The sequence below is a fragment of the Oryctolagus cuniculus genome, chromosome 8, assembly GCF_051225735.1.
Source record: "Oryctolagus cuniculus isolate XC-2025 breed Fujian yellow rabbit chromosome 8, ASM5122573v1, whole genome shotgun sequence".
Classification (NCBI taxonomy): domain Eukaryota; kingdom Metazoa; phylum Chordata; class Mammalia; order Lagomorpha; family Leporidae; genus Oryctolagus; species Oryctolagus cuniculus.
In genome coordinates, this window is record NC_142874.1 from 2,942,898 (window position 1) to 2,955,889 (window position 12,992).

Consider the following 12,992-nt stretch of genomic DNA (forward strand, 5'->3'; position numbering starts at 1 on the left):
ATCATTGTAAAAATTAAAAGAAAAAATGGGAACTGAGGGAGGATGGGTGTGAGGGAGAGAGGAAAGGTAGAATGGCAATTATCACTATGGTCTTGAAACTGAATATATGAAAGACATGATATATGTGCCTTTTTAATAGTTTTTTAAAAAGTAACAAAGGAGAATAAATAAATAAACCTCAATAATCAGGCCCCAGTACAAACAATTGGACAAGTGAATTTAATTATCATAACTCATAGACTCTCACTAAAGCTTTGTTTATTCTTTCTAGTTGAGACTGCCAGGGGGCAAATTGCTGAAATAATCAAATTAGGATACCTGAAATGTTTGTGTCTCTAGAACAGCAATGCAAAATAAAAGTCATGTTAACATTTAACCTTGGATGGAATTACAGTCAAATCACATGCTTTTCTTGCCTGTGAACAGAAACAAGCAAGAGGTTTTGCTGATCATTTATTATTCATTGTGGACACAATTTTAAGACTGATAATGTGGGACCAGCATTGTAGTGCAGTGGGTAAAGCCACCACCTGCAATGCCAGCACCCCATATGAGCACCAGTTTAAGTACTGTATGCTTCACTTCTGATCCAGCTCCCTGCTAATGCACCCAGGAAAGCAGTAGAAGATGGGCACCTGCAACCATGTGGGAGAGTCAGAAGGAGTGCCTGGGGCTTGTGGCCTTGGTCTGGCCCAGCCCTGGCTGTTACAGCCATTTGGGGAGTGAACCAGTAGATGGAAGGTATTTCCCTCTCTCTAACATTAATTGGGAGAAAGTAAGCAAAAACACACCAAAGTGGCTCCCAATTTGTAATTATAAAATAGATTCATAAAAATATCATATGAAGGTACCCCCAAGAATTTGTTGAAAATGGAATTCAAAGATAACTTTATTTTGGGACAGATATTTTCAAATCCATACATAATTTTTTTTAATAATATGCACTTCCATAAACTTTTTACAGATATGTATGAAGAATAGTCGGCCTAAACCAACTTGATTATAGAGCTGAGGTTTCAACTTCTTAAGAGAGGTTTTCAACACTGACAGGAGAATCCAAAATGGACAATTTTCCTTATAATCTCCTTCCAGTATCAGGATAGATTTACTCATACACACTTTCCCTGAGGATGTAGCCATTTAACGGTCCTGGCTTATGCAGCTGTCTCATTTCCCATTAAAGCCCAGGAGCCAAAGGCATGTATTTTACCTCCATACAGCTGGTAAAATCCAGTCCTCTGAGCAATGGAAGAGTATAAAGAAAAATAAGACTGTTTCTTCCTGTTCTTGTTTTTTTTTTTTTAAATTTTTATTTATTTATTTTCATTGTGCTTGAAAAGCAGCATGACTGAGAGACGAGGGAGGGAGACTCTTCATATGCTGGTTCACTTCTCGGGTGCCTGCAACAGCTGGGACTTGACCAGGCTAAAGCCAGGAGCTCAGAACTCAACCCAAGTCACCAAATGAGAGACAGGGACCCAGGCACTTGAGCTATCACCTGTTGCCTCCCAGGGTGCACATTAGCAAAGGTAGGACTCAAAGTCAGGCACTTGGATATGGGATGCAAGTGCCCCAAGTGGCAGCTTAGCTGCTGCTCCAAATGCCCTCACTCCTCTACTCTGACTCCAGAGAAACCATTTAAACTCAGCAATGCCTTTAAAGGGATTTTTAATATACTTAACTCCAATGTGCTAAATGAATTGTAATTGAAACTTTTTCAGATTATCTAATTTATTAAATTGCTGGAAATGTAAGTACTCAGTAAAGAGTGTTGAATATAAAATTACTTAGTAAATACATGTGTTAGCTCTTCATTTAAAATCACAGAAATGAATCTGTATAGTCTCATTTGTGTATGTGGTGAATATAAATGTCTGCATGTATGTCTATGTCTTTGTATATGTTTGTGTATGTGTCTATGCATGTGAGTGTAAGAGTGTGCATATGTGTTTGTGTGTATATGATTATTACATATCCACATATATTTATTGCAATAAAATTTACTTACTTCATAATTCAAAAAATAAAATAGTGGGAAAGGGAAGCATTTCTGATTACAGCTTTTCAGTCTTCTAAGTATGCAAGACAATACCCTTTTCTAATAATTCATGCATATATAGACCTGTTCCAAATTAAGAAAATTATATGGTTATACTTGACATTTCAACTAAAAGCGCTATACGTTATTTTTCTCTTTGAATTAATTATTATTGTAGAAAATGACATTTAAGGGTTTGGTACAAATAAGGGATCCACAGATGGCATTTAAAAACCAGCATTAAACTTACTTGTTCACTAACTACTGCTTGACACCAGTGCAGATCAGATAGCACCGGGTAAACAGTAAATATTTGATACTAAGAATGGTGCTGGTCATGAGTGAGGAGTAAGACTGCCATTGTTATGCCTTTCAGATGGGTAATCAATAAGCACATGATGGTGTGAACGTAAGTGATGCTTGGTTGGAAAGGCAGAGTTCATGTGCAAGGGGACTGAATAATGAGAGAATCTGTCCTGTAACAAGGGTAAAAAAATACTCCAGAAAACAGACAGTTATGCTCGACTTCAAAATGAGTAAGAGTTATCACAGGAAGAGAGGGATGTAAGTGTGTTCTTCTAAAGGAAACAGCATGGGCAAAAGCTCTGAGTTGGAAGAATGCATGACATATCCATGGTATCATCCTACCAGATATTGCCAGCCAGACTCCAGAGGTTGTTAGGATTCAAATTCTACCTCGACCAATCACAATTTTTGTTATCTTAAGCAAAATATAAAACCATGATTAGTACCCTTCATCTGTAAAATTAAGACAATTATTGTACTTACTTCAATAGGCAGATTGGATCAAACAAATTAACATATAGACAGTACATATCTAGTAATGTTAGTTATTATTGTTAGATATTATTGTTACAAATATTATATGATTTGACATTTTCTACTTGTCTAGGTAAAATTGAAACATGATCATTCTCTCTTCTGTTAAAGGTAAAAAGACCGTGCATACACTTTAATTTTTAGAAAGATAAAGCAGTTTCTGTATATCCTATACATAAATAACCATGCACTCTAACAGTGCTGTCCAGTGACTTTTAGTAAATGTATGCAGGGGGAAACCAGCACAGTCCAGCTTTAGGAAATTCCCATCACTCCAAGGTTCCTACAGCATTTCTGAGTCTTTCTCCAGTTTTACCCCCAAACACATGTAAGTCATGATCTGCTTTCTCTCCATATATATTTGCCTTTTCAAGATAAATGGGATCATAGAACACTTAAAAAAAAAGACTTTGGTAGAATGAGGTGTGCGGTTGAAGAAGGCTTGGGGGACAGTGGTTTTATGCTGTGCAATGCTCCTATGAAAAGAAACATCAGTAGAGTTCCAGCTTATTCTTTCCTCCCTTTTGGAATCTCCCAAGCCCATATCAATAAAACCATGAAATTGCAATCATTCTATTATTTTTACAGCAACATGTTGTAACCAATGACCAGAATCACAAAACCATCTTTGAGAATTGTGAAATTTACTTTGAAACATGAAAGGAAAATATTCCATAATGCAGTTCCAAGGGTACAAAGTAAGAACTAATGTCAATTAACTGACATGAAAGACCTAGAACATATTTTCAGTACAAAAGCCATCATACATTTTATGTAGAAATTTAGTATGCCCCTTACTTCATTCAATAAGCCTATAAACTCCTAAAGCACAGGACTGAATTCATAGACTAAACTTGTTACACTACAGCCATGGGCAGACACACATATTTTCAATAAATTCTTTCTGAGTTTATGAGTGAACTTTACCAAGAAGCTAAGCAAACACAGTTTTCTGATTAGATCAAGCATTGAAAAATAGGATTGGGATGAATTGAGTGATGCACCTGGCCTTACATATCAGTGTGACTCTTTCTTGAGAGGTATAGAAATCTTTCATATCAACTCTAATGAAAATTGCAAGTGAGGTGGAATTCAGTGTTAAGTCTAAGAAACAGCAAAACAGCTTTGTAGGATCAACATTAAAATGGAGTCCTATTGCCACAACACCTATGTCACATTATATTGTGGTTACCAAGAGAAAAATACAGAGTATACTCATCCTAAAACTAGTGAGAAAACATGTAAATGAGCTATTTAGCCAGAACACTTTCCAATGATTCATTTTGCAAAAGTTTCTCCGTTCCTCCTGGTTCCCCTCTGCCTCTGGGTTTATGTTGCCCCATATTCAGTCCATCCCAATCTTGCTTTACATGTGAAAATAGAATGACGATCTTTCTAATGTGACTGGAACTAGATATTTACATATTAAAATATATTCATTCATTCAACATTTACTGTTTACCTATTTTAAAGCACCATTTGAGATGTGTAGGATAGATGAATAAAACTGATACAAATCAGTGGCTTTCTGAACCTTACATTGTATGAGAATCACAGTTTGTCAGACACTGAATCATTTGTTTTTATTTATTTAATAGGCAAAGTAAGAGATGAGGAGGTAAAGAGAAATGGGGGAGAGTGTGAGGAGGAGGAATAGAGGGAGAGACCATCCAATCACTGGCTCAATCCTCAAATGCCCACCTTTAAGACTGAATCAGGCCAAATTCAAGAGCCGGAAGTCCATCCAAGCCTGCCACAGGTGTGGCAGGACTCAAGCCCTTGGGCCATACTCTAGTGCTTTCCCAAGTACACCAGTGGCTAGCTGGATGGTGGTTGCTGGCACTCAAAGCAGCACTCCAATATGGGATGTGAGCATCCCAATCTTCAGCTTAACCTGATGAGAGGCAATGCTTACTACACACTGAATTATTTTACACAAGTTACATATCCCTCACAACAAGGAGGTAGGTGCCTTTATCATCCACACTTGATAAGAAATTGTAATAAATGCTTAAATGCATGGCTACATGTCCAGGTTTACACACAGCAATGAGTCCAATCCAGGCATCTAACTCCAGAGCATACAGACAACCATGACAAAACTGCACACTTTATGAAATGCTGGTAGCAAACAAATATGTCGCAAATGAAGCATACTATACAATTAGCCCCTAACATGCTAACTTGTAATTGTCCTAATTAAGTTTACTTCCCACAAAAAAGCACACTTTGTGAGCCAACCAGACTTTATAGTACAATTCAAAATGAATTGAAGGCTTACATAAAAGGTCTGAGAATATAAACCCCTTTACAAATGGAAGCAAATTCATTGATATTAGTCTCAACAATGATTGTTTACGTATGACACTAAAAGCACAAGTGAAAAAGCAAAGACTGAAAAAATCTAAGAAATCTTCTTCATACGATAGGAAAAACAGAACAGATAAAGCAAGGAGGGGAAGGAAGTATTGGAAAGCCTGAGTTTGAACACAGACAACTCAAAAGAAAATATTGTAATAAAAATCACACAAAGGATTGATCAGTTTTCTATTGAATATATACAAGTAGCCAACAGGTAACTGAAAGGGGACTCCAAAACTGCTAACAAAGACCACAATGCTAATCAAGACCACAATGATTATCATCTCATATATGTTAAAATGATTCTTATCCAAAAGCAAAAAGATAACATTGGACCAGGTAGGAAAAAATATAAAAATTGTTGGTGAGAAAGTAAATTGGTATATCCAATATAGAAAACACTATGTAGGTCTTCAAACAAAATTAAATATAGAACATATGACAAAGCAATCCCACTACTGCATATGTATACAAAGGAAATCAAATCAGTATTTCAAATAGACACATATCTCCACATTAATGGCAGTATTATCTACAAGAAAAAGATACGGAAACCCCATTGTTAACAGATGAATAAAGAAAATGTGATACACACATACACACACACACACACACACACGGAAATCACAGCCAACCTTAAAAAGGAAATTCTTCCATTTTGTCAGAACGAGGATCCAAAAATATGAATGTGGACATTAGGCTATTTGAAATAATGCACAAAAAAATGCCACACAACCTCACTCATATGTGTCACCTAAAAAAATCACACTTAATCACAGAACAGAATGATGGTTATCATGGGCTGAGAATGAGGACATGGGAAAATGTTAGCTGAACACACATTTGCAGCTATGAGGTAAATTAACACCTCAAGACCTTAATATTCAACACAGTAAGTAGATGAGTATGATATCACATACTCACAACTTGCTAATATCTTACATATTCTTTAATAACATAGGGGTGTAAGGTGATGGATATGTTAGATTGTCCTAATAATTTCATAATATATACATACAAGAGGATTCCAGAAAGTTTATGAAAAAATGTAATCAAAAGATAATGTGAATTGTCCATCACTTTTTAAAGGCCCCTCATATAGCAAAGCATCGTGTTACATACCTTGAATATACACAAATTGTGTCAATCATACTCTGACAATCTTGAAAATTAAAACAAGCAAAAAAACTCCTGTATTAAAATATAAATTCAAAATAACTTAGTAAACTCGACATATCTTCGGGATTGAGAAGGCTTTCATGGAACAGAAATCATTTTTAAAACACACACAAATTTGAGCAGCCACAATTTCTACTTTGAAAGTGCAAATACAGATGGCATCTGTTAGGAGGAACTGTAAGGGCTACGATGATACCTAAGTACCGAATTACAGGGGTCTCCTGCCCCTCTAAAACCTGGGTAAAAACTCTGAGCCAAATAAGACTTCTGTTTCCACCTTACTCAGTCTATGTTACTGTGTTACTGCAAACAGAAAACGGACTGAGACGTCCCAGAAACAGCTATGTGAAGAGGTCAGAGCCCTGGAAAAGACCCTGCAGCCACATATTTAGAAATCTCGGGGAGAACCGGGTCCGTGTGGGGAAGGGAGGAGGAACCCACAGCACCTGCTCCGCATGAACCGCATAACCGCACTGCACACAGAGCCGCCTTCTCCCTAGTGACCACCCCGTGACCCCTGCACAACCGGGGAGAGCGGAGCTGCAGCCACACAGCTGCCCGCTATGGCTCCGGGGTCGAGAAGTCTCTGCTGGCAGAGAAGGGGCAGGACCTCGGGGGTCCTGGGTGCCTGCAGAGCCCCCACCCCACGGGTCTGGGGGGCCGAGGGAAGCCCTGAGCCAGCGCCAACACGGAGTCCATGGCGCTGGGCCCGCGTCCTCCGGCCTGCGGCTCCGGGTTCCCCTCTCGGACCCCCAGGGCCACACACTCACCATGTCGCGGTGCCCGGCTCCCCAGGTGCCCACGTCCCCGGGGAGCGAAGGTCGACAGAGGCAGAGCCCGACTTCACCTGGGAGCCTCGCGGCGGCCAAGCTGCCTCCCCGGACCTCACTCCGCAGGAACGCTAAGACGACTGTGACGTCAAGGCCGCGTGCTGACGCAGCGTGGACGGCCCCGTGTCTGACTGGGCAGTCTGCCGGCCGGGCGTGCACGCAACGTCACAGAGGACGGAGCCAATCAGCACCCCCACAGCAGGCCCCCTGCCGTCAGGTGTCCTGGACGGGAACAGGAGCGCAGGCCTGGGCAGGTCTGCAGTGGCCGCCCCAGGGCGCGCACTCCCAGCTCCTGCCGCCCGCTGGCCTCGCCCTGGGTCCAGTCCTTCTCCCTGCGGAGCCTGCCTGGCGCTGGCCGGCCTGCCTCAGTGAGCGCAGTTCTGTGCATCCGCTGCCGGAGCCTTTGCTTTCCTCGTATTCTGCTCATTTTCCTGTTGGGCCATTGTATTACTATGTGATATTGACTCAAATAGTACTTAAAGAAATAGCGTACTTTAATCAGTCTGTCTCTTGTGTCTGTGAATATTCGTTGTCCACTCTGCCTGCTGACCTCTGATAGCGTCTATTGCTTTCTTTCTGGTACTTGGTAGTCTAATGGATTTGTAAAACACTGATCTTTCCCGCAACCTCATTACATTCATTTATCAGTTGTGTTTGTTTCCAGATCTTATGGATTCTCTCTAAATAAATATCTCCACTATACTGACAGTTTATTGTTTAGAAATTACACATTATTTTTCTCTTTGCTCTCCCACCCCCACTACTGCCCCAGGAAGAAGTTGGAGGTAGTGGAGACTTCCTGGTCTAGGTTTCCTTCCAAGGAAAAAGCTGTCAATTATTCTGTATTAGTTGTGCTGTTCGTTGTAGGAGCCTTTTAAACAATCTTGATCAGAATAAGAAAGCCACTGCTTTTTTACTATACTGCTAGCAAGTTTTTAATTACGTGCAGATTTTAAAATGTTTTTCAGCATTAAATTGTCATGTGATTTTCCCCTGAATTTTTCACCTACCTGGAAAATTTACATGGCTTGGTTAGAAATGTTAACCACTTCTTGTATTTTTTATTGTATGTCACTTATTATTCATATTTTATATGTGGTTTAATTTCTTATAAAATACTAAAGATTTATACCTCTGTATGTGAAAGAGAAGTTCCTACTTAATTCATATTTCAAGTTCTGGTCAACTTGCATCATAATCAATGTAATGCTGGCTTTCTAAAAGAAATCTGAAAATATTCTATGCTTATTTATATTTGGTACATCTGGGAAACATAGGTGTGTTTTTTATTTCTTAAATGTTTGGATATTTTGAGTTTTTATAATTGAAATTTTGACTCTGTAACTGTTTTAGTGGTTAGTGGTCTTCAAATTGGGATTCAACTTGCTTGGTTTAATGTGGAGTTTTCCTATTTTACATTTGTTATATTGGATTTTAGGAATTTATATTTGTGCTTGTGAATTTGATTTTCAAAGTATAGTGGATTTTTATCTCAAGTCAAATTTTTACCCCTAAGAATTTTTTTTTCAGATCTTGACAAGGCTATTTTGTCCATAAACAATTGTTTTAATAAATGAAAATGAACACTAGTGTTACTTTTCCCTGTGTTTCCTCAATTACTTTGACTCATAGTTTATTAATTTTGTTAACATTAAAAAGTATATCCAGCTGGCGCTATGGCTCACTAGGCTAATCCTCTGCCTGCTGTGCCATCACCCCAGGTTCTAGTCCCGGTAGGGGCGCCGGATTCTGTCCCGGTTGCTTCTCTTCCAGTCCAGCTCTATGCTGTGGTCTGGGAGTGCCGTGGAGGATGGCCCAAGTGCTTGGGCCCCTGCACCCCATGGGAGACCAGAAGGAAGCACCTAGCTCCTGCCTTCAGATCGGCGCAGCATGCAGGCCGTAGCAGCCACTTGGGGGGTGAACCAATGGAAACAGGAAGACCTTTCTCTCTGTCTCTCTCTCACTCACTGTCTAACTATGCCTGTCAAAAAAAAATGTATATCCTGGGGCCAGTGCTATGGAATAGTGAGTAAAGCCCCACCTACAGTGCTGGCATGCCATATGGGCAGCAGTTGTTGAGCTTTACCCGGTGGTTTGATCCTAACTTCCCCGTAGGATGTCTTGAAATCTGGTATTGTGCTTCCACTAGCTTTGATTTCCTTGTTCACAACTGCTGTAGATATTCAGGGTTTCTTGTAATTCCACATGAATTTTAGCATTACTCATTTTCCCTTTTTTGGTTAGTTGGGCCAATGGCCTATCTTTTTTATTTTTTCCAAAAAGAGCTCTTCATTTCAAGAAATTTATATATCTTTTTTGACCTTTATTTTGTTTATTTCTTCTCTAATTTCAATTTTTCTTTCTTCCAAGTTTGGTTTTGGTCTTTCCCTCTTTTTCTAGGTCCTTGAGATGTATTCTTATATCATTTATTTGATATCTTTCAAGTTTCTTGATGTAGGCACTGGTTGCTCTTGACTTCCCTCTTAACACTGCTTTTGATGTTCAATTTCTGGCTCTGCAATCTACTATGAGAAACTCCTTGCAGGGAATGGTTTAAGGGAGTGGAAGCCTGTATTAGGTGTTAGTAGAGGTCAGGGAAGCAGTAGCATGGTCCAGGGGACCAAAGAACACAGCCAGGTGTGGAGCTAGGGCAGTGATAGCAAAGCCAGAGGAAGGCTGTTTTGGAATGAAAGTGGGTGGGGCAGAGTGAAGGTGGCTAGGATTCAAGGCCACAGATTTGGACTTCATCTGGTTTACCATGTGCAGAGGGACATCATGAAACATGTTTTCAGGTTTTCAGGAAACGTGGCCCATGGACAATGGGAGAAAAGTTTAGAATCTGAGGTCTAGGAACTTGGTGTTAGGAGACAGCCCCTTGGCCTGATATGGTGAGAAGAAGAAACAGCAGCAGTGAAAGTCAGGGTGGAAAGAGCCTGAATAGGCAGGAGGGTGAGGTTTGATGCTGCAGGCAGCAGGGGAACTGGCACTTAGGTGGTACTCTATTGGATAGGCAGTGGGTCCTGGGAGATTGTTGGTCCAGAGGTTTCCAGAGTGAGGAGAGGCAGTAATCAAACTGCAGTGAACTAAACAAGTAACTGATGAGTAAATGTGTCAATTTGTTTCCCATTTTGACAAATATTTGTCAGTGATGTGTGGTGACATAGGCAGCAGAGGGAGTTCTTTCCTCAGGATTCTGTGGATCAGTGTTGGCAGATGCAGGTGAATGGAGCAAGGACCACTTGATATGTCACTTAGTATGTGAGTATGGGTGGAGTAGTCTACACTGGGGATCAAGTGTTTGGGCTTAACTGCTTAGACAGCTAAGGCTTGGGTTGCTCACTGCAGCTGAGGGATCTTAGTCAAGACTGCTTACTCTCTCATTTTCCTCATCTAGAAAATGGGCAAATACTAGCAAGACCCTCAGAGGGAGGCTGCTGCATGTGAAGACACTTGCTACACATAGGGGTTCACATAAGCACCACCTGTATGCACAGAAGTGTTCAGACAAGTGCATTTGCAATTGTGGATATGAGCCTAGTACACGATGGTGCTCATACACACATGTGCATGTACATACATGTGCTTTGTATACAAATGTATTAGTACACAGACATGCACATGCACATACATGTGCCTAGTACACACATGTGCTTACCTCTGCATGTAAACACACAAAAGCATGCCTCACACACAAAGGTGTTCATACAAGCACATGTAAATGCATGGATGTGCCTGGTACACAACTGTGTTCACACATAGACAAGTGCATAGACAAATGTGTGACTAATACACAAAGGTGCTCACACATGTCCATGTGCATCCATGGCCATTTGCTTACTACATACAAGCTGTTCATCTTGCCATGTACTCATATGTTCCCAAAGATGGAAGTAGACATAAGGTGTGTTGGATAACCAGGTACCCCCCCCAAAAAAAAGGAGAGCCCAGAACTCCAGCTTAGGCTAATTAGGTAGAGTGGCAGGCAAGAGATTTCAGAACTCTTTGGCACACAGAAGGTACCAAATACAAGTTAGCCCTTTCAGCCTGCAGAAAATATGTGACCCTCAGATCATGCAGGCCACACTTGCTTCCCATAGGATCTGCTGGAGCAAACAACCTGCAGAGGGAACACTTTACAGGCTCCTCAGGTAGTGGGCTCACTTTTCCTTTGATTTCATCTGTTCTGTTGCAGAGGATGGTGCTTTCCTCAATCCATTAGCAGGGATCTATCTGAAGTGGAGCAGCCATGACACAATCAGCACCCATACCGGATGCCAGCATTGCAGGCAGCAACTTTACGTGCTATGTCACAATACAGCCCACAATGACAGGCTTTTTGTCTGCTTGCTTGATGCACTCTTGTTTAATCACAATGAAATTCTTTCTTTCATTCTAGCCTGATTCATTAAATTAAAAAATACAGGATATACTGGTAAGTTTAGTTTCTTCAAAGCAATGAATACTTTTTAATATAAGTTTGGCTCATGCAATACGTGCGAAAAAAGATTGTTGTTTCTTTGAAATTCAAAATCAACTGGGAATTCTGTATTTTATCAGCAATCATATGTTGCTTCCTGCAATCAATGAAGCAAAAGTGGGGCTAACTACTCACATTCTGGTTAGTGACTTCCCTTGGAAGTAAAGATTTTGTTTAATACCAGGTACTAGGAATAAACACTCCTTCTCAAGTTTTATTAACAAAGAATGAAGAAGTGACATAACTCACCAGCAGATTTTATTTCCCAGATTATTGCAAATAAATTATTTAAATACATAATTAATTCCATTACCTTGAAGCCTTTCTTGAACTCTTACTCATTTGGGGATGCCAGGAACACAGTTAGAGGAACTATTGCAAGCAGGCACCTTGTACCCCTTTCCCTATTGTAGCCACTAAAAGTGAGCATGTCAACCATAACTGCTCAGTCATCTTCCTAGAGAACAACATCAATGCCTTTTGTTATAATTCAGAATCCAGAGATTTCATATTCACATTCCATAATGTGTTTTCCCGTTTGATAGTTCCTTGCTACTTTAGTTTTTAAAAAATAACCCAAACAAAGGTTTATGGAAACAGATCTTACCCCTAAACTCATTACATTGGTAAAACTGATTTCTCTGCCTAAGAATAGTGAAACAAGGCATGAATTGTCCAGTTGGAGGAGGGTCTTTCATGAGTCCTTTACTAGATGAAAGCACATTATTCATCTCAGAGAAGCACTCCCCTAAGAGGGGAATTTGAATAAAGCATCACCTGTAACTAGACAACCCACAGCAGCTGGCTCAGCAGGTACACAGCACATTGATGCAATAAAATTTGTCCATTCTGTGAAGAAGAAGAAGGCCCACATCAGGCAGTATGGATGCTTTGATGAGCAGGATACAGGCAGTATTTCAGCCTCTACTTTCCCATTTTATGTAGTACAAAAATTAAACCATAGGATCAGTGCCCATGATCATATTAAATAAGATGATGATGTTACAGAGTGGTGGCATGTTTCTGCTGAGTAGCCTAGGGGGTGATGGAAGTGTAGCTGATTGCAGCAATATAAAGGGGCTGAGCTAAATAAGAAGAGATAGAAAACATATCACCATAAAAATGGTAATTGTGGGAGCACCGTGTTTTAAAATATTTCTTTTTGTTTTCTAAACTATTTGCAATATTTTGAATGCTAAAACATAATTTAAAAAGAACAATTTCTTCAATGGATTAAATTAAAGATATTTTGGAACTTTTATGGAAA

General features: G+C 40.0%; 1 protein-coding gene across 1 annotated transcript in view; it reads right to left on the reverse strand.

Annotated features, from left to right (window-relative positions):
* Positions 1–12,992, reverse strand: part of LOC149124798 (uncharacterized) — a 42,281-nt gene that overhangs the window by 19,485 nt on the left and 9,804 nt on the right. Inside the window, exon 2 of the mRNA XM_089303080.1 lies at positions 7,189–7,388. Coding sequence (XP_089159206.1) covers positions 7,189–7,388 — 200 coding nt within the window. The remainder of the gene's footprint in view (positions 1–7,188; positions 7,389–12,992) is intronic.